The 25,477-nt window shown below is 41.6% G+C and overlaps 1 protein-coding gene across 1 annotated transcript in view; it reads right to left on the reverse strand.

Moving 5' to 3' along the window:
• Positions 1-3,401: 3,401 nt before the first annotated feature.
• The window catches only part of LOC146652400 (acyl-CoA:lysophosphatidylglycerol acyltransferase 1-like), a 69,187-nt gene continuing 47,111 nt past the window's right edge, over positions 3,402-25,477 (reverse strand). Inside the window, exons 7-8 of the mRNA XM_085381185.1 lie at positions 9,466-9,572; positions 3,402-4,338 (exon numbers count right to left, since the gene is read on the reverse strand). Coding sequence (XP_085237311.1) covers positions 4,187-4,338; positions 9,466-9,572 — 259 coding nt within the window. The 3' untranslated portion in view covers positions 3,402-4,186. The remainder of the gene's footprint in view (positions 4,339-9,465; positions 9,573-25,477) is intronic.

The raw sequence follows: 25,477 nt of genomic DNA on the forward strand, positions 1-25,477 counted from the left end.
CAGTATGCTTCAGAACTGCGTGATGTTACGTCTTGACGTGTCGGGTCTCATGATATTTTTATACCAATGTTAATCTGTGATTGATGCATCTGTGGCCCTCTCACCAACGTAAGATCATCTCCGTCTGCTGCCGAGAGGCCTCGTAGTGTCTGAAATCAGAGCTCTGTAACAGAACCCAGTTACTTTCAACAGCCAGACATCGATGCCACGGTTAAACAAAGGGTACAATACTGAGCAAATACAGGCCTTCGGTTACCCCAGGACCTCTGATAGTTTGTTACCTCACTGAAAACAAGACGGGAACATTTGCTGGCAGAAGAGAGGAACCCTTCCTAGACGACCAGAATTAAAAATCAGCAGGAACTGACGATTTTCACAGCACGATTTAGGAGATTAATTCTGCACATTCATCTCCACTCGGATCTTTTTTTAGACTCCTTTGGGTACATTAGTTTGTCATTTCTAGTGCATGTGTGAATGACAAACTTCCAACTGAAAAGAAAATGGCTCGATCTGCGTTTCTAACATTCAGTTAAAACATGCACCCCACCCCAAGTTTTGAATTTAGATAAATTTTTTGAATTTATCTAATTTTAGCCGTTGGTAGCTTTACTTTTTTTTTCTCCTTTAAATCGATCTATTGATCTACTAGGATTTTCCTACATAACCATCTTTAAGGTTTATAGAGAATGGTTTGAGCCCAATTGCTTTAAGCTGATAGGAAGAAAACAGAAAACAAATAACCCCTCCTTACAACCAAGGTATGCAGAAGAGCATCTCTGAAGGCACAGTGTTTGAAATAGGGCTATGCGATATGACCAAAGTCTCATATCCCGATATAAGAATTCTATCGTCTTGATAACGATATAAATCACAAAAATGTAAGATTTTCTGTAAATTCTGTGAATCTCGGGCAGCTCGACTTGCGGGAAGTGTTTCCAGCTGCACGTCATGTAGCTTGAGTCGAGTGTTTTAACCGATGTATGAAACTATATATTTCTAGACATAAGTTGTAACGGCCGTTTTTATTTTTTAGCACCTGGCGGCTTTTTTACTTCTCATCCGTAAATAATCTGCTCTTTCACGTAATTCAGTTTATTTTGAAAAGTCTCAACAGGATCTTGAGCTTTATTGTGAAAAGTTTGTGGAAAATAACCAAGCGGACACGCGATGGTGTTACCGTCGTTGTTGCTAACCATAAAGCATAAAAGAGGCGCTTGTCCGACCGTAGTGTGGTTAGATTAAATATAAGAGAAAGAAAGAACTTTGAGAAATTAATATAGCCACTACAGTGACCATCAAAACGATGAAAAAAATATTGCCGTAAACAGTTTATTTTGCGACACCACGAAACAAACGATAGCGTAAAATGAAACTAGACGTTTTTATATCGTCATCCGATATACATTGTTATATCGAACAGCCCTAGTTTGAAACCTTGAAGCAGAAGACCACACTGGGTGCCACATATGATAAATCTCCAAAAACCATGTCATGCACCTTGTTGAAGCCATGAATAAAAGCAAAAAGGGCTCTAACCCAATACGACTTTTTTTTTTTGTTTTTTTTTAAGAGTGCAAGAATACATTGACGAGAAGCACACCGTTAGGATCTTTATGTTTTATTCCAGCACAAGTTTGTTTGTGTTGTAAAATGGCTGTGTAGCTAGGAATTAAAGGAGAAGTACAAAATGGAAAATTACAGACAGTTCTAGTATAATTTGTTTAAATCCCTATTGTGTTTATGTCCTAAAACCACATCTAGGAAAACATGATTTCCCTGCCTTCTTTGGAAACATGGTCAACAAATTGAAAAAAGAGGGGGAAAAAAAGATTTTAAAAAATGCTTCAGTTTAAGTCACGCTCACAATGGAGGGGAATCTGAAAGGGTCAAAGGATGAAACACCATTACAGCCTGATTTTACATGTTTTCACCTACCTAACTAGCCAGGTAGCCCTTTTTTTTTTTTGCATTTCACACATTTTTTTATTTTTATTTTTTATTTAAATCAACAGTGGCACAGAGGGAGGGCAGCAGCTACTAGAAATGCACCTTTTGGGCATTTTTTTTACAACAATAATAACCACTGCTCCTCAATCATTTTCATATTAAAGCAGGCTAAGCAAAACCACAACATGAGTACATTCGAGAGAGAACATCTGCATCTTCGCAGGGGCCCTGGTGGAGTTTCCCCCTCAGAGATTTCTCCCTCACTGGACCAGTTTTACCTGGACACCCCAAAATCTTTCCTCACAGCAACGTTTGTCGAGCGTTTAAAGCGAGGGAACAGCATTATTCAGAGGACTGTGGTCAACCAGAACATCTGGTAAGGCGTTAATAGTTTTTCCCGCAAAACTGGGACCGTGTGTCGCTTTTCACATGGACCTACAGCAGCTATAACCTCACAGAAACGGATCACACGTCAACTTCCTGGTCAAAACAATACGGGATAACACTGATAAGTGAAGAGGGGGAGGGGATAAAATCCTTGCTTTCTTCCTATTTTTTTAAAAAAACATTCATATCTTGAAATAAATTGTTTTGAAATGTTCACGAACCAAAAAGAAACAAAGAAAAGAGACAGGCTTCAGTCATTTCACACATTTCCTCAGCTTTGTTATATACAAGATTTAAACATACTGGGACATAAGGACAGAGCAGTTCAAGTAATTTAAAAAGAAACTAAAAATTTGAAACCGCAGCCACACTCTGACAACACAGAGCAATACAACTTGAATCATATATCAACAATGGTTGGATGGGGGTGTGGGGGGGAAATAAAGACGACCACACACTCACTTAGGCAGGTTATGCTGTAAATTTACAGTAATGATGACACCTATAGTTCTGTAAGCCAAAATTTCTATTGTAGAATGCATTAGGGTATCTTTCTATAAAAATCATGTTTATTTTCCGTGTCTTTTTCCCCACCTCGACAACAATAAGCATATGGCTTAAATATTTGTAAAACTACGTAGTCCGATGGGGGAACAGTGTCTCTGCCTTCTCAGTCTTGCTGAAGCGATCCTCTGCTGTATCGGTATTTATTTTGGAAAGCAGAGAAAGTAGGGTTACTTTTTTCAAATCCAAAATCTTGCCAGTACTTTTCTTTTTGTTTCATTTGAAATAAGTGTTACATCAAATCTCACCAAGGGAGGAAAAAAAGAAAAAGAAAATCCAATCCCTTAATCAAGCGCCACATTATAGCCATCGTCCCTTTTAGCGTTTTCAGTCAAGCCACCAGTGTAAACATGATCCCCCCGTTTCTCAGCAAACTCACGGACACGGAAAAAAAGAGTCCAGACAAGAGAGAAAAAACAAAGAACACTTTAGAAAAAGAAAAGAAAAGAAAAAAGAAAAAAAAGACATCAACAACAAATACAGTGGCCGTTGTTGTGAAGATATGCGGGCTAAGGGAGGAGAAAAAAAAGAAGAAAACACCGACAGCTACCGTTCAGGAGGTTTTCCTGGAGCAGGGAGCAGTTAGGGCAGTATGGATCCTTAGTGCAATGACAGTCAGAGGAGCGGCCGGCTGCTCGGCCTCAGCGTTCGTACGGCCGCTCGCTCTGCAAAATGTAGCCAGCTGACTCATCAGCGGACCGAAAGATGTCCGGTGGGCTTCGTCGACTCTCGCCAGAAGGAAGAATAAGGGCAGACATGATGCTTCTGGTCACACATATTCCTGCACACGCATTCGCATCCATTCACACTTTACTCTGTAAAACTACTGCGGCGAAAGCCTGGGAGGGGGGAGAGGGGGGAAGAGTCCAGTCCAGAGCATCTTCTGGAGGAGTCCTGAGCCTCATATCGTTACCTTTGAAACAAAAGTCATGTACGTGTGAGTGTCTACATGTATGAGGACGTGTAAACATCAAAATGTGGGTCGTGACAAGTGAGATTATTCTGCTAGGCCGCCTCTCTCGTGTGTGTGTGTGGGGTGTTAGGGTTGTGTTAAAGTTAGTTAACTATGCCTGTAACCAGTTTCATATCGTATGGGGTTTGTGTGTAATCTGCGTGTTTTTGTACTTTGTCTTCATATGTTTTCCTGTCAAGTCTCGCCTCTGAAAATTGTACATTCATCCATCGTATGGGGGGAGGGGGGTTATGTATGACACTTGGGCCACACACCATCCAATCCTGAGGCTCTCCCAGTGGTCCAATAAAGACTCCCGTCTCATCAGCGCACTCAGAATAAACAGCAGTAGATGTACTGGAGGACGCTGTACCACATGTAGCCTGAGGCGAAAGCAAACGACTGGATCAGGCACAGCCACACGGGGTCGAGGGTCATCTGCCGGGAAACCGCCTCCTTCTGTCCTTCTGGAGGAGGGAATGATCCTGTTGGGGGACGAATAAATGCAGACTCATCACCAGGATGCTCTTATGTGCTTTCTCTTGGGTTTTGTGCTTATTTGGTTATGATAACTTGTAACTACCAACAGAGGTTCAGGCAAAGCACCCCCTATTTTGGTCATAAGTCTGGGTGCTCCTGGTAACTTATTTACTTACTTGTTGTTCCTAGGCTATTGAAAAGTAGAATGGGGGGCTGCAGAAGGCTGCAGGGAGTTTTTCCTTCCCACAGTTGCCAAGTGCTAGCTAATAGTTTTACTAGTCAACTAATTAGCATAAAAGTAGGGGAAAAAACTGAGTAATAAACTGTAGGCAAAAGTCAGTGAAGCAACTTTCATGTACGAAACACTAGGAAGGCAAACTTTGTGTTTATATTTAAGAGAATTTGAAAGAGTCAATAACATGCTTCACTAATGAAACTGTATTTTAAATGTTACCTAGTGCATTGTGAATAACATTGCTAGTTAGTTTTTGCCACCAAGTTGGAAAATACATGTTGTCCCTAGCGACAGATGGGTGCCAGGCGGTCGCTGACTGGTCTATAGACCTGTGTGCTTATTCACTTGCCCCAACATCTAGTGTCTAGCTGACTAGTGACAAACATCCCCAATACATTAAGATTTATTTTGAAATTTCAACCAGTAAGCAGCTCATCAGCCTCATTACTTTATAGATGAATCTGGTAACAGGTTTGCATTTTCCATCAGTGTGGCAATGTCAGGTAATATTTCCATTGACAGATGAAGGTACCTTATATTGATTCTTACTGCACCTGTTGTGTAAGGTTGCACAGTTAAGAGATTTTCACATAAACATTGGACAATTTCGGAGGGGATTAGGATGGAATATTTTTTTAAGGGAATTGCTTGTACACTGCTGGAAAAGTCGGTGCTTTTGGTGAGGAAGTAGGATGGATAAATTGTGCAGAAGAAGATGCCCACCAAATGCACCAGGTACCTCGCCTACACTGCTGGAGTCCAACATTATAGAGATTTTGTATGCGAGAGCATGTCTCGGTTTTTCTACAAAATATAGAAATGCTGCTGTAGTACATGATCAACAACAGCTGGTGTGATTATGCGAACGTGCACCCGGTCAAATCCTTCTGCTCACCGGACCTGGAGTACCTGATGATTAAGTGCCGGCCATTCTGGCTACCGAGGGAATTTACAGCAGTGATTATTACGGCTGTTTACATTCCCCCACAAGCCGACACTGACCGTGCACTCAGGGAACTGTACAGCGCGATCAGCAGCGAGGAAACCGCACACCCAGAGGCAGCGTTTATCACAGCCGGAGACTTTAATAAGGGAAACCTGAAGAAAGTCTCACCAAAACTCCATCAACACATCCTTTTCAACACACGTGGAAACCGGCTACTCGACCACTGTTACACCTCTTTCCGGGATGCGTACAAAGCCCTCCCCCGCGCCCCATTCGGCCAATCAGATCACTGCTCCATCCTGCTCCTGCCCGCCTACAGGCAGAAGCTGAAACAGGAAGCTCCAACCCGGAGGGCGGTGCACTGTTGGACGGACCAATCGGAGTCTGCGCTGCGGGACTGTTTTGATCACGCGGACTGGGAAATGTTTCACGTGGCCGCCAGAGACATTGATGAATACACAGACTCAGTCTGTGGATTTATCAGGAAATGCGTGGAAGATGTCGTCCCATCCAGAACAGTCAAATCCTTCCCAAATCAAAAACCCTGGATTAACGGAGATGTTCGCGCGGCACGGAACACCGCCTTTGCCTCCGCGAACACATCGGACTACAAACACGCACATTACCAACTCCGGAAGACGATCAAAGCAGCCAAACGTGAGTACAGGGACAGGGTGGAGCAACAGTTTGACAACCCTCGGAGTATGTGGCAGGGACTAAACACGATCACAGACTTTAGAGGGAAAACCAGCACACCGCAGACCACGGCCTCTCTGTGTGAGGATCTAAACGTATTCTACGCTAGATTCGACACAGCGAACACCATGAGACCGGACAGTGTGCGCACCGCGGATGACGTCAGTGCGCACACTGTGTCTGAGGAGGATGTGCGGAAGTGCTTCAGGAAGGTGAACGCACGCAAAGCTACTGGTCCGGACGGGATTCCCGGCCGCGTCCTCAGGTCATGCGCGGCTCAGCTGGCTGGAGTGTTCACGCACATCTTCAACCTTTCCCTCTCTCTGTCTGTAGTCCCAGCCTGCTTCAAAATGGCCACCATCGTCCCTGTACCCAAATCCTCCACCATCTCCTCATTGAACGACTGGCGACCTGTAGCCCTGACCCCCATCGTAAGCAAATGCTTCGAGAAGCTGGTCAGGGACTTCATCTGCTCTGCACTACCCGACTCACTGGACCCTCTACAGTTTGCATACCGCCACAACAGGTCCACTGATGATGCCATAGCCCTGACACTACACACTGCCCTGTCACACCTGGAGAAGAGAGACACGTATGTGAGGATGCTGTTTGTAGATTACAGCTCAGCATTCAATACCATCGTTCCCTCGAAGCTGGACAGGAAACTGCAGGATCTAGGACTGAGCAGCTCCCTCTGCAGCTGGATCCTTAGCTTCCTGTCTGACAGACGCCAGGTGGTCAGACTGGGCAGCATCACCTCATCCCCCATCACACTGAACACTGGTGCTCCACAGGGGTGTGTACTGAGCCCTCTCCTGTACTCACTCTACACCTACGACTGCACAGCCACTAACAGCTCCAACATCATTGTGAAGTTTGCGGACGACACTACAGTGGTGGGTCTTATCACCAACGGTGATGAGACGGCTTACAGGGAGGAGGTCAGCGCCCTGACCCACTGGTGTCAAGACAACCATCTCACCCTCAACGTCGCAAAGACAAAGGAGTTGATAGTGGACTTCCGGAGGTGCAGAGAAGTACACACCCCCATCACCATCAACGGCGCTGCTGTGGAGAGAGTGAGCAGCTTCCGGTTCCTTGGAGTACATCTGGCTGAGGATCTTACGTGGTCAGTACACACAAACAAAACAGTGAAGAAGGCGCAGCAGCGCCTCTTCTTTCTCAGGAGACTGAAAAGATTCGGCATGAGCCCCCGCATCCTCAGGACCTTCTATCGCTGTGCCATTGAGAGCATCCTCACTGGATGCATCACCACCTGGTATGGCAACAGCACCGCCTACAACTGCAAAGCTCTCCAGCGAGTAGTGCGGTGCTCTGAACGGATAATTGGAGGTGAGCTTCCCTCCCTCCAAGACATCTACAGGAAGCGGTGCCTGAGGAAAGCGGGGAGGATCATCAAGGACTCCAGTCACCCCAGCCATAAACTGTTCAGACTGCTTCCATCAGGAAGGAGGTTCTGCAGCATCCGGTCCCGTACCAGCAGACTGAGAGACAGCTTTTTCCATCAGGCCATCAGACTGCTGAACACTTCATAGACACCTCAGCTTCACTACTGGAACTTCAACATTATGCACTCCACACTGTATATAAATGCCACTTGTTTTGCACATATTCAACTCTGTATATTTTATATATTTTATTATTATTATTATTTTTTTTATTTATTTATTTTTTTTTTACTATTTAATTTGTAAAAATGTGTACACACACACACACACACACACACACACACACACACACACACACACACACACACAGGAAAATATTTAGTATACACATCCAGAAATGCATACACTATTATATATTGTACATATATTTATTAGTTTCAGGTTGGCCATTCTTGTATTTTGCTCGTTTGTGTTGTTGTGTTTGCACATCTCTGTTGCTTGTGGGGCTCGCACACAAGAATTTCACTCGCATGTGCTGTGCCAGTGTGCCTGCACATGTGATGTGACAATAAAAGTGATTTGATTTGATTTTGATTTGATTTGACAAATGTGTCAGCACGATTGTTTGGGCTTAAATTTAAAGAAATAAAAGTGCAAAATTGCAGAAAAGGTTCTAGCAGCTTATTGGCCAGACTGCTCTGTAGTTATGAAACAAAAGGTTTTGTTAATTTAAATAAATAAATAATTAAAAAAAAAAAATCAGCATTTTCTGTGAATTAACGGATTCATTTATTACCGTGAACCCATAATAAAAATGAACATTTCTATAGAAGTTAGTAAAAAACACATTAAGTTTTATGTAATGTATATGTTTATAATGTCCAAACTTTATGCCCTCCTTCACATTTTCCAAAGTGAAGACATTGCTAGGTCGATTTTGGCCCGTGGTCCTCATGTTTGACACCATCGGTATAAAAGATGGATAGCTACAGTGACATCACACACAGACCTCTGAAATCCCTTTCTGACATCTTGCAATAATCTTTTTTGGCTTTGTCACTTTGGTATCCTCAAACTGCATTTGATGCAAGCGGGCGGATCGGACTGTGAAAGTGCACCCTCATTGATTACCAACTCATCAATTTTAGATATATGCTGGATAATCATCTCTTCTAACTTTAAGAACGACCAAATTTTACAAAATGGACTCGATATTTTATCCAGCATGACCCAATAAGGGTGACTGACACTGAAATTCATTAGTAAAATATATATAGTGGTTCACTATCCCATATATTTTAGTAGGACAAGAAGTCTTTTTGCAACCACACACATCGCCAACTGGTGGCTTTTAAAATGAATGCAGGTTCAATGCAAATGAACATTGGCTTCACTTTTCAGAGCCTGAAACTAGCTCCAACTTTTTGCCTGTTTTAACTGTGTTAAGCTAGGCTGCTGCACACTATTCACTGTTAGACTGAGTATAGTTAACTCAAACTGTGCTCTTGTTATTAGGAGCACTTTTGTCATCTATTTCTGGCTTGTGCACGCTCAGGGAACAAATGTGAAGTGGTCAGGCAGGTGTATTTAACATTCAACTGCACAGGTTCTCCATTCTTGATCAATACTATCAGCATCATCCACTTTACACCCTGACATTTAGAGCAGGGTAAAGGAGAAAGCAGCATAGCCTCAAACCACAGCAAAGCGCAGTAAAGACAGAATATTTAGCTGAAATGAGACCACTGCCAATAAATTGAAGTCAAAGCAGTGGTATTGGATAAAGCTGAACCAGTTCATCCCTAGTACCATAGTTCTTCAGTTTGATTTTACCACAGTAACATACCTGTGTCGTAGAAATGGGCCAGTAGATCTTCTTTCTCCACAAACCTCTGATATAGCCAGTCAGTCAGGGCCTCAGCCTCCACAGGAACCTCTTTTATCGGGTACATCCTGAGGAGAGAAAGAAAAAGAAAAAGAAAAAAAAAAAAAAAAAAAAAAAAAAGAGCCGGGCAGTCAGGGAGAGACAAAGATGAAACACAGCAAAGGGTTTCTGGAGTCTCACTCAGCAAAAATTGTCTGGATTGATCTGTCGTGCAAGCTGCAGTCCAAAATCCCAGGGAGTCAGCTGTGGACCCTGTGCACTGCAGTCCATTTCAACCTGGCGTCTATTACAGCAGCCTGTGTTTGCTGTAGCTTCAGCTTGTTTGGGGGACTCATTAGCTGGCCAGCTCATCAGAGTGTCACAGAGAGACAGAAGTGCTGAGGGAGCCCCCGACAGCAGACAGACCACTCACTGAGCTCGCTCAAAAGTGAGTGGGAGGAGAAAGTCAGATTTTCTCTCTGTCCCTTTTTTCCCCTCAAACTGACAAAGTTAGATCAGTGCAGCTCTCAACAAACATAGAAGCTACATTTGTAAGTCACAGAGAAGCCACACTATTAAATCCTGGAAATTCAGCTTCCAACTCATCTATAGCCATACAGAGGAACTAGTAAAGCTGCAAACTGCAGTTACTTTTTAATCATCTGGTAGTTTCTTCATTTATAACTTTGCATATAGATGCTAGGGACTTATAGTTACGGTGCCAGCATTTGTTACCCGCCAGGCCTCGGCCTGAGGTCCTTAGGTATTGACAAAAAGGTGATCGAGCATTTATTTATTTTAGACTACTGAGCGTTACACGGTTATATTCCTCATGTACTTGCACTTGAGTCTTGTACAGCTAATTTCAAAATTCACATTCTAATGCTTTATTATGTTTAAATGTGTCTGCATGACGCACTTTATGCTTCTTTTGATAAATGCTTTTAATTTTATGATCATGTAAAACAAAGAAAACAGCCATTTCTCACATTAGGAGAGCAGAGTCTGGTAGAGATTTGATACATTTTTGCCTTGAAATGACTCAAATCACTGTGAATCACTTGTGCTTTATGAGATGTTTTCAGTGGTCATGAATATTTATATTCAAGCATTCCCTTCGTAAAACTTCGCGTAGTGGTTCTCAGACTTTCACTGGCACCCTCCCCCTCACTCGCTCACTCACAATAAAGAAGGATCCAAGTTGAATGTTAGCAAAACAAAAAGTTCATCTTGTAAGATCAGCAAAGCCTTCGATATATTGCTTACACATCATTTTGAATTCAAACTGAAAGTAACTGTTTCTGTACCTCAAAAACTGACTTGATGAAGGTATGATAGGAAAAGTGTCTGAAGAATAAAGATGTACTAAAGAAGACCTGAATGGATCTGGACTAAAACTAATTAAAACCTCCCTGTAAGTGTTTAAGCAGCTCTTAAACACTCTAAAAACGTGACAACCTAGAAGACGAAGAAAACTAGAAAATATTCCCATTTAAGAAGACATCACCAAAAAAAAAAAAAAAAAAAAAAAAAAAAAAAAAAAAAAAAATTAAAAAAAAAATTGTATTTTTCGTTAATAAATTCATCACTTCTAGATGGCTCAAACTCAATTTTGGATGAGAAATCTGTGTCTGAACAAACTGAATGACTGATTTGGTGGCTGACGTTGCACAAACTGTAGGTGGCTGATAAAAACGGTCACTGTTAAACAGCAAAAAAAGTGCCGATGAAATCTCGTCTCTAGCCAGAAGGGGTCTCCAACAGGCTGCACTCCCACACAGCCTGCCTCTGGTCACCTTCAAATAGAGGTTACAGTCTCCTCCCTTAGACAAAGCATTTCCTCTGCGCTCAATATTCCTGACCGGATAATGTTTGCAGTAAAAGTACATCCGCACCATTGAGAAAAGCATCTTACGAAAGGAATAGCAAGTAACAAGTATGATGCTAAAACGATCATTTAAAATGTGACCTGTGGGTTCATCGTTTAAATGTAACTGAAGAGAAGAGGCACGTTTCTAAAAGGCCTGCTGCAGACATGATTGCCATGACGATTACCTGTGCAACTAAATGAATCAGTATTCACATGAGGCTCTGAATACAATTATAAATATTAAAGAAACAATGAAAAATGACGAGTAATAGCCTGGATAATGTTTAATCTATTAGTTATCAAGCCAAAAGGAATCAATTAGTTGCCCCCAGTTGGATGAATTTATTAAAATCAACCAAGCAAAACAAGAAATAAGGGATTGAATTGATAAAATAATCTTTACTTGCAGACTTACTCAACAAAATGAATAAGAAGATACTCTAAATGAAATTATGACTTTTTAATAACCAGAGCAAACAGTCACATGAAACCTTCCATTTCCAAGTTTAAAATGTTGAAATTTTTTTTAATTTGAAACAAATGCTTATCACAGAGCATTTTTTGTCTCTTTTTTAATGTAATGGGTTAAAAAGGCTCAGTGTAAAGGGACTGATGCAAAGATGGAGAGTCGCTGCAGTAAAGACTTGATCTTTGAACTGAAACCGTCAGTATGACCAAATGAGGGAAAGGCTCGGCCTGCTTGCCCCACAAACGAGGAGGACAGGAGCTGGTGATTGTGCACAAGCTCCCTCGTCTGGTTTATATACTTCAAGCGCATGTCTATAGACACTCCTGCTCATTATCCAGCAGTTCACGGTGTGGGTGTTGCTCTGAACAAGATCCTGTCTAAGCAGACCAACTTTTATGTCCCTGCCAGCAAGAAACGCCTGTTAAAATTCAAGTTAAAGCTGACTCAAGTCAACCACTTTCATCCGTTAAAGGCTCTAACAGAGCTGAACTTTTGAAGATAAAACAGCTTTTGACCAACAGCTACATTGGGCCCCCTGAACGGCTCAGCCTGCCCAGAACTGCTGTGGAAACCTGATCGGGTGATTAGAGGCCAAAGCAAGACGTTCCTCGAAGCTTCTTCTCCTGTGTTTGCAGGTATCAGGTCTCCTCCTTGTTACTGATGTGTCATAGGAGCCAACAGCACTGAGGCTTTGTCTGAGCACTAAGAAAAGAGAAACTAAGAGACTGAACGCAATAGGAACATTATTATCTTTTAATAACAGTACAGAAATCAAGCGAGTTACCACCATAACAACAAAAGCCACTAAGTGCTTCTAGTTTAGTTTATGGTTGGCCATTTTTGACTTTGGGTGCATAAATAGCGTCTATTAAAAGCACAAATCTTCAGATAATTGACTGCCTTTTTGCAGTAATGATCATCAATGTGGCATCATTAAATAAAAGCGAATGAATTAATTAATTTATGATTTGCAAAGCCATGCAAGGCTTGAGAGTCTTTCACACCTGCTCCACTATAGGATGCCTTTGAAGGGCTCTCATGCTCCAAAATGTAAACCAATAGTGCTGTAACTGTGGCAGAGGGAAACAAAAACCGACTCGGGCCACTTATCAAGAGGGTTGGAACGTTTAGGGCGTTGGGTAGCAGGTGGCTGCCACAGTGGTTTCCTGCAGCTGAAATATTCATGCACAAATCAGGATCTTGTTGGTGTTCAGAGCAGCTGCAGGAGCTGAGGTTGAAGGCGGTGATGCTGGTTCGGGCCCACAAACAAAAACCCCCACCAAAAAACCAAAAAAAAAACCAAAAAACAAAACCCAACACGCATAGATAGAACACACTCGCCCGTATCAGCTGCTTTCTCTGCTTTATCAGCCTGGTTTGTTTGGCGAACAATGGCCATAACCACATCTGCAGAAGTGGCTCCAGATAAACCACTGACAAACCAAATCACTCAGTTTATGGGATGTTCACTGGTTTCATTTCCTGCTCAGAAACCAACTGACGCTTCATTTGCATCTCACACCAGCTGCAAGAATATTTTCTAATTACAGCTCTAAGTAACCATCATGATCATTTATCTTTCAGGTTAAGCGGCTTTTTCTTTCTCCAACAGTACAGTGGCACAGTGGGTAGCACCATCACCTCAGACCAAGAAGGTCTTTGGCTCCCACACAAACGCAAAGCAGGAGATGAAGCATCGCCAAATATGTTTCCAAACCAACTTCATTCTAAGCCAAAGACTAAAAAATATGGTGAAGCAAATATTCCCTTTGGCTTCACCTGCACAAGTGCATAATTGGTTTTCCCTGCGTCAGGAGCAGGCGCTGGGCTCTCCAAATCACGGACAAACAGAATTCCACATTCTTGATTTTTAGTTCACAAACACTTCTTATAACGACTCCTTGTAAAGCAAAGGGGGGTCTAGCAAAAAAAGTTTGGGAACCACTGGCCTAACCTGAGGCTTCAAAGCAGGACTTCAGAAAACGGGGGATTTGCTACTAGTAACCTGATCTGACAACATTATTCTCCCTGACAGATACAAAACTAATAATAATAATAATAATAATAATAATAATAATAATAATAAAATATTTTTTAAAAAGGTGAAATGAGGTCAAAATAGACCTGGGTACCCCGCCCACTTAAAGTTGTGGGGAAATACTAGAAACAACTTTATACGTCTTTCAGAAAATGTCCTCTAAAAGTGAACATTTAAAAACCTCTAAACTATCCATGCACAGTATGCAGCATTTGTCTATACTCTAAATCCATCTTTACAGAGTATTTAAGAAAAATATGAAGGATTATATGTCCTATTGCATCTGCACAAGTTACTATGACATAATTATTGGCTGCCTTCACTTTAAATCTCTTAAAATTTCTTTCTGGTGTCACTACACACAAACAAAGCTCTGCTGGATGTATGTATAAGGATATCACTCCAAACACCTTTTTTTTTCTTTCATTTTTAATAGCTGGTAAATTAGCAAGAATCCAAGAGCATGTGACACTGAAAAATATAAATATCTAAAAGTTAAGGATTTAAATTTTAGGTAAGAATAAATTTTTAGGTTAGCGATGAGGGCCACGACTCTGCTGGCTGCTGATGTTTTAAAGTTGTGAACATCATCATGGTCTCACTCACAGGAAACAAATAGACCGGTCAATCAGTGCATCGCTGCACCTACGGGTCGCATCATTACAGTGGCTGCCGGAGGACGAGCCGAGCGCTCTCTAACAATGCTCCGCTGCGTTTGCAGTGGTGTGAAAAATGAAACGCTGCTCTGCTGTGCCAATGTTGTGCTGAGAGAGAAACAGAGTATGGTGGTGTTTGTATCTGCTGTGTGCATAGTTTCAGCACCACGTGTTACAGCGTACAACAACGGTGGCGGCGGAAGCAAAGTACCGGCGGTGATGTGTTGGCGCGGGGCCACGGCTGCGCTCTCATTTCCACCCTAACCCACTTGGCACCGACTCGCTTGTTAACCTGAAACTCTGGCGAACGGACAGACAGCTGGGGGAGAGCAGCAGTTTCTCCTGTCAATAACCTTCAACGTCAGGCTTTTACAGTGTGCTGACCTGCGCTACGGGCAGCAGAGGACATAGATCCTCACTGACATGTGATGTACAAACTACTGCAGTCATTTTCAGGACTTCGGTGAATAAATGACCAATTTTAATAGCATAATTTTCTTGGATTGATGTGCACGTGTTTACTCACCAGGAAAACAAATCAGGGTAATAAACAGAGTAAATAATAAGCTTTAAGGCCTTCATATTTACAGTCTTGATTGAGTCATTTAGCTTCTGTACAGCTCTTATTCTTGAGATACTGTTTCCACTCTGAACCGGCGTAGGAAGCTAATTAAATTTGGACAGTGGCTGTAAAAGCCTGTCCACTCGACAAGACTCTTTGGAGCGAAGCCAGTCATTGTTTGGGGACTCTATAAGGTCCTAAATCTCCGGCTGTGAAATCTCGGGAAATAAAGACTATGTCTGGGAGATCTGCACTTGGACACAATGGTGCAGAAGGTGAATATTAAGATTACTGGCCAGCGTAGCTCAGGGACAAAAAGAGAAAAAAAGCCTCCTGTTCCTCTTCCTGTATCTTTCTCATATAGATAAATGTTTTCAACAGCATGCAAAAAACCTGCCGCCTCTGATTTCAAACTATCAGTCTTCCTGAAGAGTGAAGGTACACTGCACAAGATGAAACAACAACAAGTGTTTTATTTCTACTATGCTACAACAACACACCACAACAGCGGTCATGTGATTTCCTCGAGGTCAGTGCCAATCCCAAAGCAAACCACACGCATGCTCTCTGAGAATCCTAAGGGTCGCTGCTTGTGAAACACCAAGAAGCCCTTATCTGCAATCAGAGAGAAGTTGAGGGATGGTAGGAGTGTGCTCGTTAATTGCTCCATTTAGTCTTTAATCTGCTTCCTCTCCGTCTCAAGACTGTCTGTACTGGAGGAAATGGTTTGATGCTGGCATCAAGAGGCACGACCAAAACAGATATAAAAAGACCACAGGCAGAGGGAGGAATGGTACTTTTCCCTTCACATATAAAACTAGGGCTGCTCAATTAATCGAATTTTAATCACGATTATGATCTGGGCTTTCAACGATCATTAAAAATGACTGAGCCGATTATTAGCCCCTCCCTCATTTATCCGCGACACCTTAAAGGTCGGTCCGTGAAAATATTGTCGGGCATAAACCGGTCCGTGGCGCAAAAAAGGTTGGAGACCGCTGATTAAGAGGACCCGAGGGAAGCTCGGAAAGCTAAGCAGAAGTTATTTGGAGAGGAAAGTGACTGCCGTTGGTTGAAAAGAGGTAAAAAAAAACTTCAGTGGTGTTGCACACTATTTTATATTATTTTTTAAAGTCATTATTCAATACGTTGTTATTGTTAACCCTTTAAAGCTGGTCAGAGCTGCACGCTCCGTTTTGTGTAACTATTTTTAAATCCCTGTAGAACCTGAACCGGGTAAGCTAGCGCAATATTTTTTTTTTTGCATATGAAACCAGAGGAGTTGTACTTACATCTTATGCCATCAGCTTGTCCTCGGTCACGGTTTCCTTCCACATATAGCTTTGCAAAAACTGCATAAAAAGCGCTTGCAGGAACAAAAATATAATATTCCAGAAACACGCTTTGCCGATCCGATCAGCTGTTCCTAACACTTCCCACAGTGAAACCGACATCAATGCGAACTATCGCATGTCCGCCATTTCCTGCCCGAAACCGGAAGTGATGTCATTTTCGTGGAAAATGTAGTTTTTTACTTGTAGGCCTTAAAAGCCTATACTGGTGTTTTTATAAGTCATGTTTGACTTTTCTGAATAGTTTCTGTGATGCTTAGAACTCGTATTGCACTGCTGGAAATAGTTTATTTTGATGCACATGCTGTTTTCTTTGCAAATTTGCATCATAGGATTGTTTTTTCGTTTTTCCTGCAGTATATAAAAATTGTGTATCTCCAAAATAAAACTATGAAGACACTCAAAATAAATTTCCTGTTGTTGTAAACTATTTTTTGCAACTTTTTTGTATTTAAAGTTTTGAGGGATAAACCTCTTAAATTTCTCCAAGTAGAAATATATGTAAAAAACAAAACAAAAACGATTTTCAATTTTTTTGTAGTTTATTGCACTTTTTTGCAATTAATGTAGTTACTATGGACTTAATGTATACATATTATTAAAATATGGGCTATAACAGTTGTATAGCAACTTGAAATGCTCCCACAAATGGCACTACAACATGTAAAAAAATAATATAAGCTCTGGCGGACTTGGTTCTATAGTAGGTCGTAAGGGTTAAATAAATATCGTCAAATAATCGAGATCTCAATTTCAGTGAAAATAATCGTGATTATCATTTTTGCCATAATCGAGCAGCCCTATATAAAACTAATTCACAATACTTTTAACTCAGTTCAATTCAGTTGAGCTTTATTCATATAGCACCAAATCATAACGACAGTCGCCTCGAGGCACTTTAAACTGTACGGTAAAGACCCTACAATAATACAACAATCAGACGACCTATGAACAAACCCTTGGTCACAGTAGGATGGAAAAACTCTCTTTTAACAGGAAGAGACCTCTGGCAGAGCCAGGCTCAGAGAGGGGCAGCAATGTGCCACGACTGACCACTTATTTTGTAAAGTTGTTTTCCGATTCAGTACACAAAGACGCACCACGTCTTCAGTATCAAGCCTCAGTAGCAGCATGATTTCCCCATAGCAGCTGAAACTGTATGAACAGAAACATCAACTTGAGGCCCAAATTTTTATTTCCTTAACCCAAGCATGTTAAACAGTTACCAACAAACACTCATGTTTTTGTCTCAACTTTGATCTTTTGCATCCACGTGGCAAGATCAAAGTTTCACCTTGTTAAAGTGACCACACACACCCCCCCTCGACAGACTACTGCTCTTGTCTTGCAGAGATTAAGGGCCATCAGGGGAGCATCGACCTGTTATCACTGCAGAGGTTAAGAGTAAGGGCATTAAAACCACTGTCAAACGTAGACGTGGCACCAGTCCTGAACTAACTTAACGGTCACAACACAGATGTCAGAGCATCCTGTTATTTACGCGGATTCATAAAGGTCATTTTAACTAGGTCACACACACACACACACACACACACACACACACACACACACACACACACACACACACACACTCTAAAATAAAGCACTTAAGTTCCTTTAAGGTTTCCCAATATGAACTACTTCTGTAGTTCATATTATATACTGCATGACGTAGATATTCAGGTATCTGAATTTCTTTTTAATCCACTACATTATTCACACATCAAAATATTCCCACCCACTGACAGAGCGACATGAAACACAAAAACTCTTATTTATAAAAAAAAAACATATAAAAAATAAAATAAAAATCTAAATGTGGCAATGCTCCAAGCTGCATATTTGCATCAGACACCTCAACTCTGTCTGTCAATAATGAGTGCTGATAAAATCCCAGTGTTTCCCTTTTCTAATTTTAAATTTACAATACTTAAAACTCACTGGATTTAATTTCATTTAAAGCTTCAAAAAAAAGGCCGGGAGTGAAGAAGGGTTAATAGAAACTGGCTGGAAAGAGGGGAAAAAAATAAAAACAAAAAACCCCTCGCCACCTCTCTAATCTCAGAGGTACATTCTTCTTCATGAGATGAAAGCAGCTAGTCCAGTGCAGCCTGAAGCACAATTATCAATGTTCATACAGCAGTGGTGACGTCTCAATTTTGCACAATGACCAACCAGTCAAGTAATATTGCGTGTCTAATCACTGGTAACAGAACAACTTTCAGCCAAAAACATGAGAAGCACTGGTGAGAAGCTGATACGCATGAAGAAGAAGAGAAGCTTTAGATGTTAACAAATGCAGGACTTTTCCATTGAGGCACTGCTAATTCTACCGAAATATCTGACTACTCTGCTAATGAGCCTCTGGACGAGGGTTCACTATCGAGTGGAGCAAACACGGGTGGGGGATGCTTCCTTTAATGGGTTTCTATAGCAACACCAGCCCTTTGAAGACCCTAAGCTTTAGGAAATAAAACTATGCCTTCTACTCCTGTTTTTTTTATTTTTTATTGCAACATGCAATCTATAATCACAAAAACACTCATACTGTTACAGGTAAGACACATGAGACGTACTGATCCTGAGAGTAATGTTGGGACATTGATTAGCACACAGCGTGTATGTAGGGCTGGACGATATGACCCAAAATCCATATCTCGATATTTTTTAGCTGGATGGCGATATAAGATATATATCTCGATATTTTTTTTTTTAAGCCATAAAGTAAGAACAAAAAGAGAGTTCTTAGTCAAAGCTGTGTCCCAGATGTCACACAGGCACTTTTATTAACATACAGATGTACATGAAAAATTACTCAAAATTAAATTATGAGCATTCATTAAATAATAATGCTCCATAAATAAAAGAAAACAAGGTTGTTTTTGTGCTAAACAAAGAGCTCACAATTGTGCAGTCAAAATGTAAACTAAAAGACGCTGAGCGTAATAACAAAGACAGACAGATTTCACAGCTGCTCTGTTCCCAAGTTTTACTGCGTGACTGACAGCCTGGAGTTTGAAATCCGCTTCATAACCACGTCTCTTACAGGTGCCATTTATGGTCCTTATACACACACACACACAATACGGTAATATTACGTTGAAGCACAGTACGTATCACTCCGCGAAGCTCTTCGGTAGCCGTAATGCGCTGACAATCCATCAAGCGGTGCAGCTCCGTAGCTTACCAAAGTCGTACTCAAACATTTTTGACAGATTGCTGAACGCCGTGTTCCACATAAAATCGGTTCGCAGCCATCAAGCACAACCAGAATTCATACATAAGGCGCGCTATCAACTTTTGAGAAAATGAAAGGATTTTAGGGTTAGCGCGGTTAGCTCGTTAGCATGTTTAGCTCGTTAACACGTTGACGCCGTCCAGCCCCACGCATGGGGCGATGCGCAGTAACTCGTTAACGGAGATTTGCCGTGTCCATCTTGTCGCTGCCTGCACGTGAAGCGATGGGGGAGGAGGGGGAGTTGTCTTCAGTGAAGGCGAGGCGGAGTAACGTTGCGTAGAGACAAAAGTGGACAAAAGAGAGGCAAACTTGCGGCTCCACAACTATAATTATAATGTAACATAGACTATATCGATATAAAGGATATTGTCACATCTTATATCTCGTATAAAAATATATCGATATGTTTTAAAAACTCGATATATCGCCCAGCTCTACATGTATGTACTATGTAAGGGCTCAGAGGGGGGAATGTGTTATATATTTTAACAAAGCTATATGTGCAGTTTGCAAGCTCAACACTTCTATGTGAGTCTGGAAAGCCAGGTGTGTGGCTCAAAAGCACCCATGTGATGACCAGGCAGACTCCAGAATCCGTAAATCATGTCACCTTTCAGATATTTTCTAAACAGCAGCTTTCAGAAATGTACACAGCAGCAAAAAAAAAAAAAAAAAAAAAAAAAAGAGGACAAGGTACATTTAGAAAGAAGGATTTCACCATATTTAACACCCACCACTGCCCTCGTTCGGCCTCTGTACACCCACCTAGCTCTCCCATCTGCCATTCACAGAGAGCTTATGATGCCGCAATCTGGGAGGCTGAGATTATACGGAGAGAGGGCAGGAGACACAGCGAGGGAGGGTGGAGTTGAGGGATGAGGACTGGAATAGTGAAGCAGAGGTGTTCAACATGGATCCATCTACATCATTACCCAAAATTCAGCTGCCCGTTGTGTAGCTGAAGCTCAGAGGGTAGCCAGCACCTTTGGAGCCCCCTTAAAGCGATAACACGGGAGGAAGACAGCAGCTTATAATGAAGCTCAGTTAACACAGAAACAGTCAGGCTGAAGCAGTTAACTGCAGGATCCCCGACGCATCAACACGACCTGCCTTCTGTAACCGCTGGACCTGAATGCACCCAAACTACAGCAAACATCTAGCTGACATACATATCTCGCGCTTAGAAAGCTGGAAATAACTAGAGGAAAACTAAAAATACCCAGCATCTCAAAAAGAGAGACAAACAACAAACCATTTTTATGCTGCTGTGGTATTGAGTTAATGGGTTTTTTGCTTGTGGGATGGGGGTGTATGCAAAAAAAACATAACACGACCCGCTAAATGGGTGAAATCACTCTTTTACTAAGCTGAGTGGACAGTCAGAAATCTCTCTCTCAAACAGTCTCCCTGCTGAATCATGATAATCCTACAGATGACTTTCAACTTGGTGTCACAGCCGCTTACTCTGTATGTGATGTCTATGGATCATCTTTTGGGATAAAATGAGCAATTCACAAGGCAGCCTAATAGCACAGCAACGGTGGGCAACTAATTTTCCCAAAGGGGGCCACATTAGAAACTGTGGAAGGCCGCACCATACAACGAACTCAAGTCTGTTCAGTATTAATGTTATAAACTACTACTGGTAAGAGTAGATGGTACAATTATAAACATGATGCGGCTTTGCTAGCAGAGGTTCAGATGCCCCTTCCGGCTCTGCATCAGTCAAGCTCTTGTAATGATGATTCAAATTATAAGCCTTAAACTCAGCAATCAGCTATCCACAAACAAAACACACAGCTTCACCACTGACTTCTGCATTACTGTTTGTTTTCTTAATTTAAGTTGACATCTTTCAGGGCTAGCAAACATCTTATGAATGTTGTTTCCAAGGCATTTACAGTGAAGGTGCATTCACTTGCACGCATCTACATACGTACATTTAAAAAACACCAGTTGCCTTGGAAATAAACATTGCTAAAGTTGTATTGTTATTTCATACAAAACTTATCATCACCCCAGGTGTTAACTAGGTGTGCAACGATACACAAAATTCACGGTTCGGTTCGATACTTTGGTGTCACGGTTCGATGTTTTTTCGATACAAAAAAAGGAACCCCATTGTGTTAACTACTAGCTCCATTGAGTAAGCATTAAGTAAACTACATTTCTTCATTTATTTTAGTTCAACTGTACTACTAGCTTTGATTTTGACTATCCTTGTTAAAATATGACTCAAGGTGTTTAGTGTTATGGAGGGAAAATACTCATCAGTCCATGTAATCCCTCTAGAATCATGCATCCTGAGTATCAAGTGGAGATGGGCTTATTTCAAGCACCATATTTTGTTTTTGTACTCTGAATCATGCAAAGCTACCATCAAAGTTTAAAAATAATCCTTTTATATCTTATACTTGGACTTGGCGCAGCTCCTCTGAGTTTTGTGCCCAAGATGACCATTTTAGGGATATCTGCTCTCAGTGGAATATTCCAGAGCCAAGAATTACAAAAAATAAAAACTGCCTGAAAAACGTCAATCTTTCACGGCATTCCTTATTCTGAATTATTTGTAGCCATGACAGTGATTAAATGCTACTCTCACAATAAAAATTCCCCTTAACTGACCCAGCAGAAACACCGCTGTAGGGTGGCACTTGTCCACCCGCGTCTCCTATTCGCATCACCAAAGTGCATCGCATTGCTCACTCCCCTACAGCGCTCCCTTGATCAGCAAGGAGATTAATCCTCTTGTTGACTCTGCACCTGTACCAGCATGGGTCTAAGTTGTCTATGATCAGCACTGTCTGCACGGCATGGAACTGAGTGCGCACGCTTGTAACAACTGTAGTCGGGTGGCTTCTTGTCCATCCCCTGGCTGCAGAGATGCTGACAGAACAGGGGAAGCTGATTGTATCGATGGCTGATTAGAGAGTCTCGGAGGTGGGGAAGAGAATCCAGCATCCCCTCTAATTACAGAGCTGATGAATTCTTAGTCGCAGACAAAGTGAGCAGAGGGGCCTCTCTAGAGAGGGGGCGATGGGCCAGGGTTCATAAATCAACCTCTATCACACCAAGGTGTAGACACACACCTGAGCTGTTTGAGGAAGTTGTTCAAGGCAACATTTAGGCTCACTGTGACTTCTACCTGATGACTACTGCTTTGATGCCTGGATACATCTTTTCTGATCTACCCTAGGGGATTATATTCATCTTGAACACAGTCTACAGAAAATCTAATCCTGGCCCACCTTCACTTTATCCTCAAGTGGATAGAAAAGCAATAGAGAGGAGAATCTGAAGGGCAAAGAGAGCAGGACAACGTGGAGTGACACCTGCATTTGCTTTTCATACGAAGAGGAATATTCTTAAGATGGCAGCCATATACTGTAGCTTATTTCTACATTTTGTTTTTCCAGATGTATTTTTTAAACACCCGGACATCGGATCCTGATTTTCTCAATATTTCACATATACTAAAGCCTATCATAGACAGGTACTGGCACATCTTTACTCCAAAGGGGGCAGTCGTTAAAGAGCAAACATATAAAGTCTGATCTGTTTTTTGTTTGTTTTTATGCTGCTACAAAAGGTTCAGCCAAAAGCCAAATCAGACAGGTATGAAGGGTGAAAACTGAAGGCATCTTTTAATTCTTTAATGTCAGAATTTTACAGCAGTGGTTGAACCTGCCTCGCAAGGGAAAACTACTTCCACTAATCCCAAGAATATTTAAAATTCATGAGACACATCCACAGTAGTATTAAACCCAATGTCCACACTAGTGGGGGTTTTAGGAACCCTAAAACAGACTTTTTAAAAAATGCTGCTGACCCAGTTTCAGCTATAATTTGAATTATAATTTAGTCTCAAAAGGGCAGAACTGGGGACTTTTGGAAACTATGAAGCACACACCCACATTCATTTCCTGATTAGATCTTATCAGTCACACAAATTAAGCCAAAACATTATTATATCAAGGCTCACATACCATCTGTGAATTCATCCCACTTGTGTGTGCTGCTTTCCCATAATGATCCCATAATGCTGCTCATACTGCACTAATGTGTCACCATATTTGCTTTGCAATGATTCCCAACGTTAACAGGTTTCCTGCCAACATGACTGCCTTTGCATATAGGCTCCACTTAAGGTCCAAGCAAAGTAATCACTAGTCTTGTACTCATTGCTCTTCTTCCTGTTTTGTCTAAGCAACCAACCTCCTGCTTCCTGTTTACATTGGCAGAGCATGTCCAGTGAATACTAATGCTCAGTGTCCTATGTCTACAGGTGTGTATTAGGATGGCCAGACTATTCCTGACACTTTGCTAAAATATTATCTCACTAATATTACAATATTAACATTTGCTAAAGGCATCACTATTAGCATACTGTGAGGTAAAAACGGAAAGGCAAAGTTGGGTTGGTGCAGCTGCAGCTGCTTTGTTGCTGCTGAAGAAAAGAGTAAATCGAAGTTTATAGTCACCACATTGGTGGTTGCGTGTGCCACCTTGTGATTTCGCCACAGCCCTGTAACCATTTATCCTGTCGCTTGAGGTGCAGCAGACTCCCTGCAGTCTTCTCCTGATTGATGAGTGCCACCTCTCAGAAAAAACGCTTACGCATCAGCAGCGGCACAGAAGCAGATAAAGTCTAAACAGAAACCAAAGAGACTGCTTTTGTCTCTCTCACATCTTTTTCCAGAACCTCTCACCTTTACTGCAGTATTCCCCCCTCCCTGTAATTTGACAATCTCTGAGCTTCTGTACTAAAATGACATTTAAGTGGCAATAAAGACCAACTCGATCGCACACTCGTGCCTCCAACTAAGACATGTTTTCCAATTTACAACCAGAACGACGTAGTACTTCATCCAGCTCACAATTCATCACATTTCACAGGTTATTGCACATTAAATGACAAATTTAACCTCAAGCACAATTTGGGCGAAGATCCATCAGGTGGCAATTGTGTGCAAGTTTCATTTGTGCATTGTGGACAGGTCGACTCCTTGATGTGGTTTAAGCTGAGCCATCTTTCATCAGGATGAGCTCAAAATTGAAATGTGAACAACCAGTCGAAAAGACGCACAAGTGGTATGTGTACCAGTAGCTGTGATGTCACTTTTGGTGCATACTGCACTTCTTTAAAGTGAGAACAGTGAGCATAATTCGGTGTAAAAAGACACCAAAGAGTTGATTTCCTATCTTTAGTAGGAAAAGAAATCAGCACAAGCCATCTGCCAATCCAAACAGAGTTGAACATACATATGCAACCAGCTTAAGTTCATTATTATCTGTACGATGGCTGGACCCTCCCTCAAAAAAAAAAAAAAAAAGGGAAAAAAGAGAAAGAAATAAACCTCTCAAAACACTTGCTTGACATAAATTTATGTGGGAGTCGGGACTAAAATAAGAGCACCAGCTACAACACTCAAAGAATGATGAGAAGTAAAGAACGAAGGGTCAAGAATGTGACAGTAAAGAGCAAAACATGCTCAGCTGCCAATGCTACATCAAAGCTATGCAAGCACCTGCAAAGACCATGCTAGCAGCGAGGCCTCAGGTTCAGAGTGATGATAAAGGGCAGCATCTGACCCAAACCAGACAGGCAGGCTGACTTCCATCAGGCAGCAAATGCAAACATGAACAGGTGTACATTAGCACCTGTACTTGTTTCTACAGTGGAAACACTGACAACAGTTTTCTTTACTAAATTGGGGATTTGCATGATGTGTGTGCATATAAAAAGTTAATGTACACGATTGCAACTGTTAATTCTGAAGGTGCTAATACAGAATAATACAAAAGTAAT

The sequence above is a fragment of the Rhamphochromis longiceps genome, linkage group LG15 (assembly GCF_057381845.1).
Source record: "Rhamphochromis longiceps isolate RC_006_pf linkage group LG15, R_longiceps_female_GT1.1, whole genome shotgun sequence".
NCBI classification, from domain to species: Eukaryota; Metazoa; Chordata; class Actinopteri; order Cichliformes; family Cichlidae; genus Rhamphochromis; species Rhamphochromis longiceps.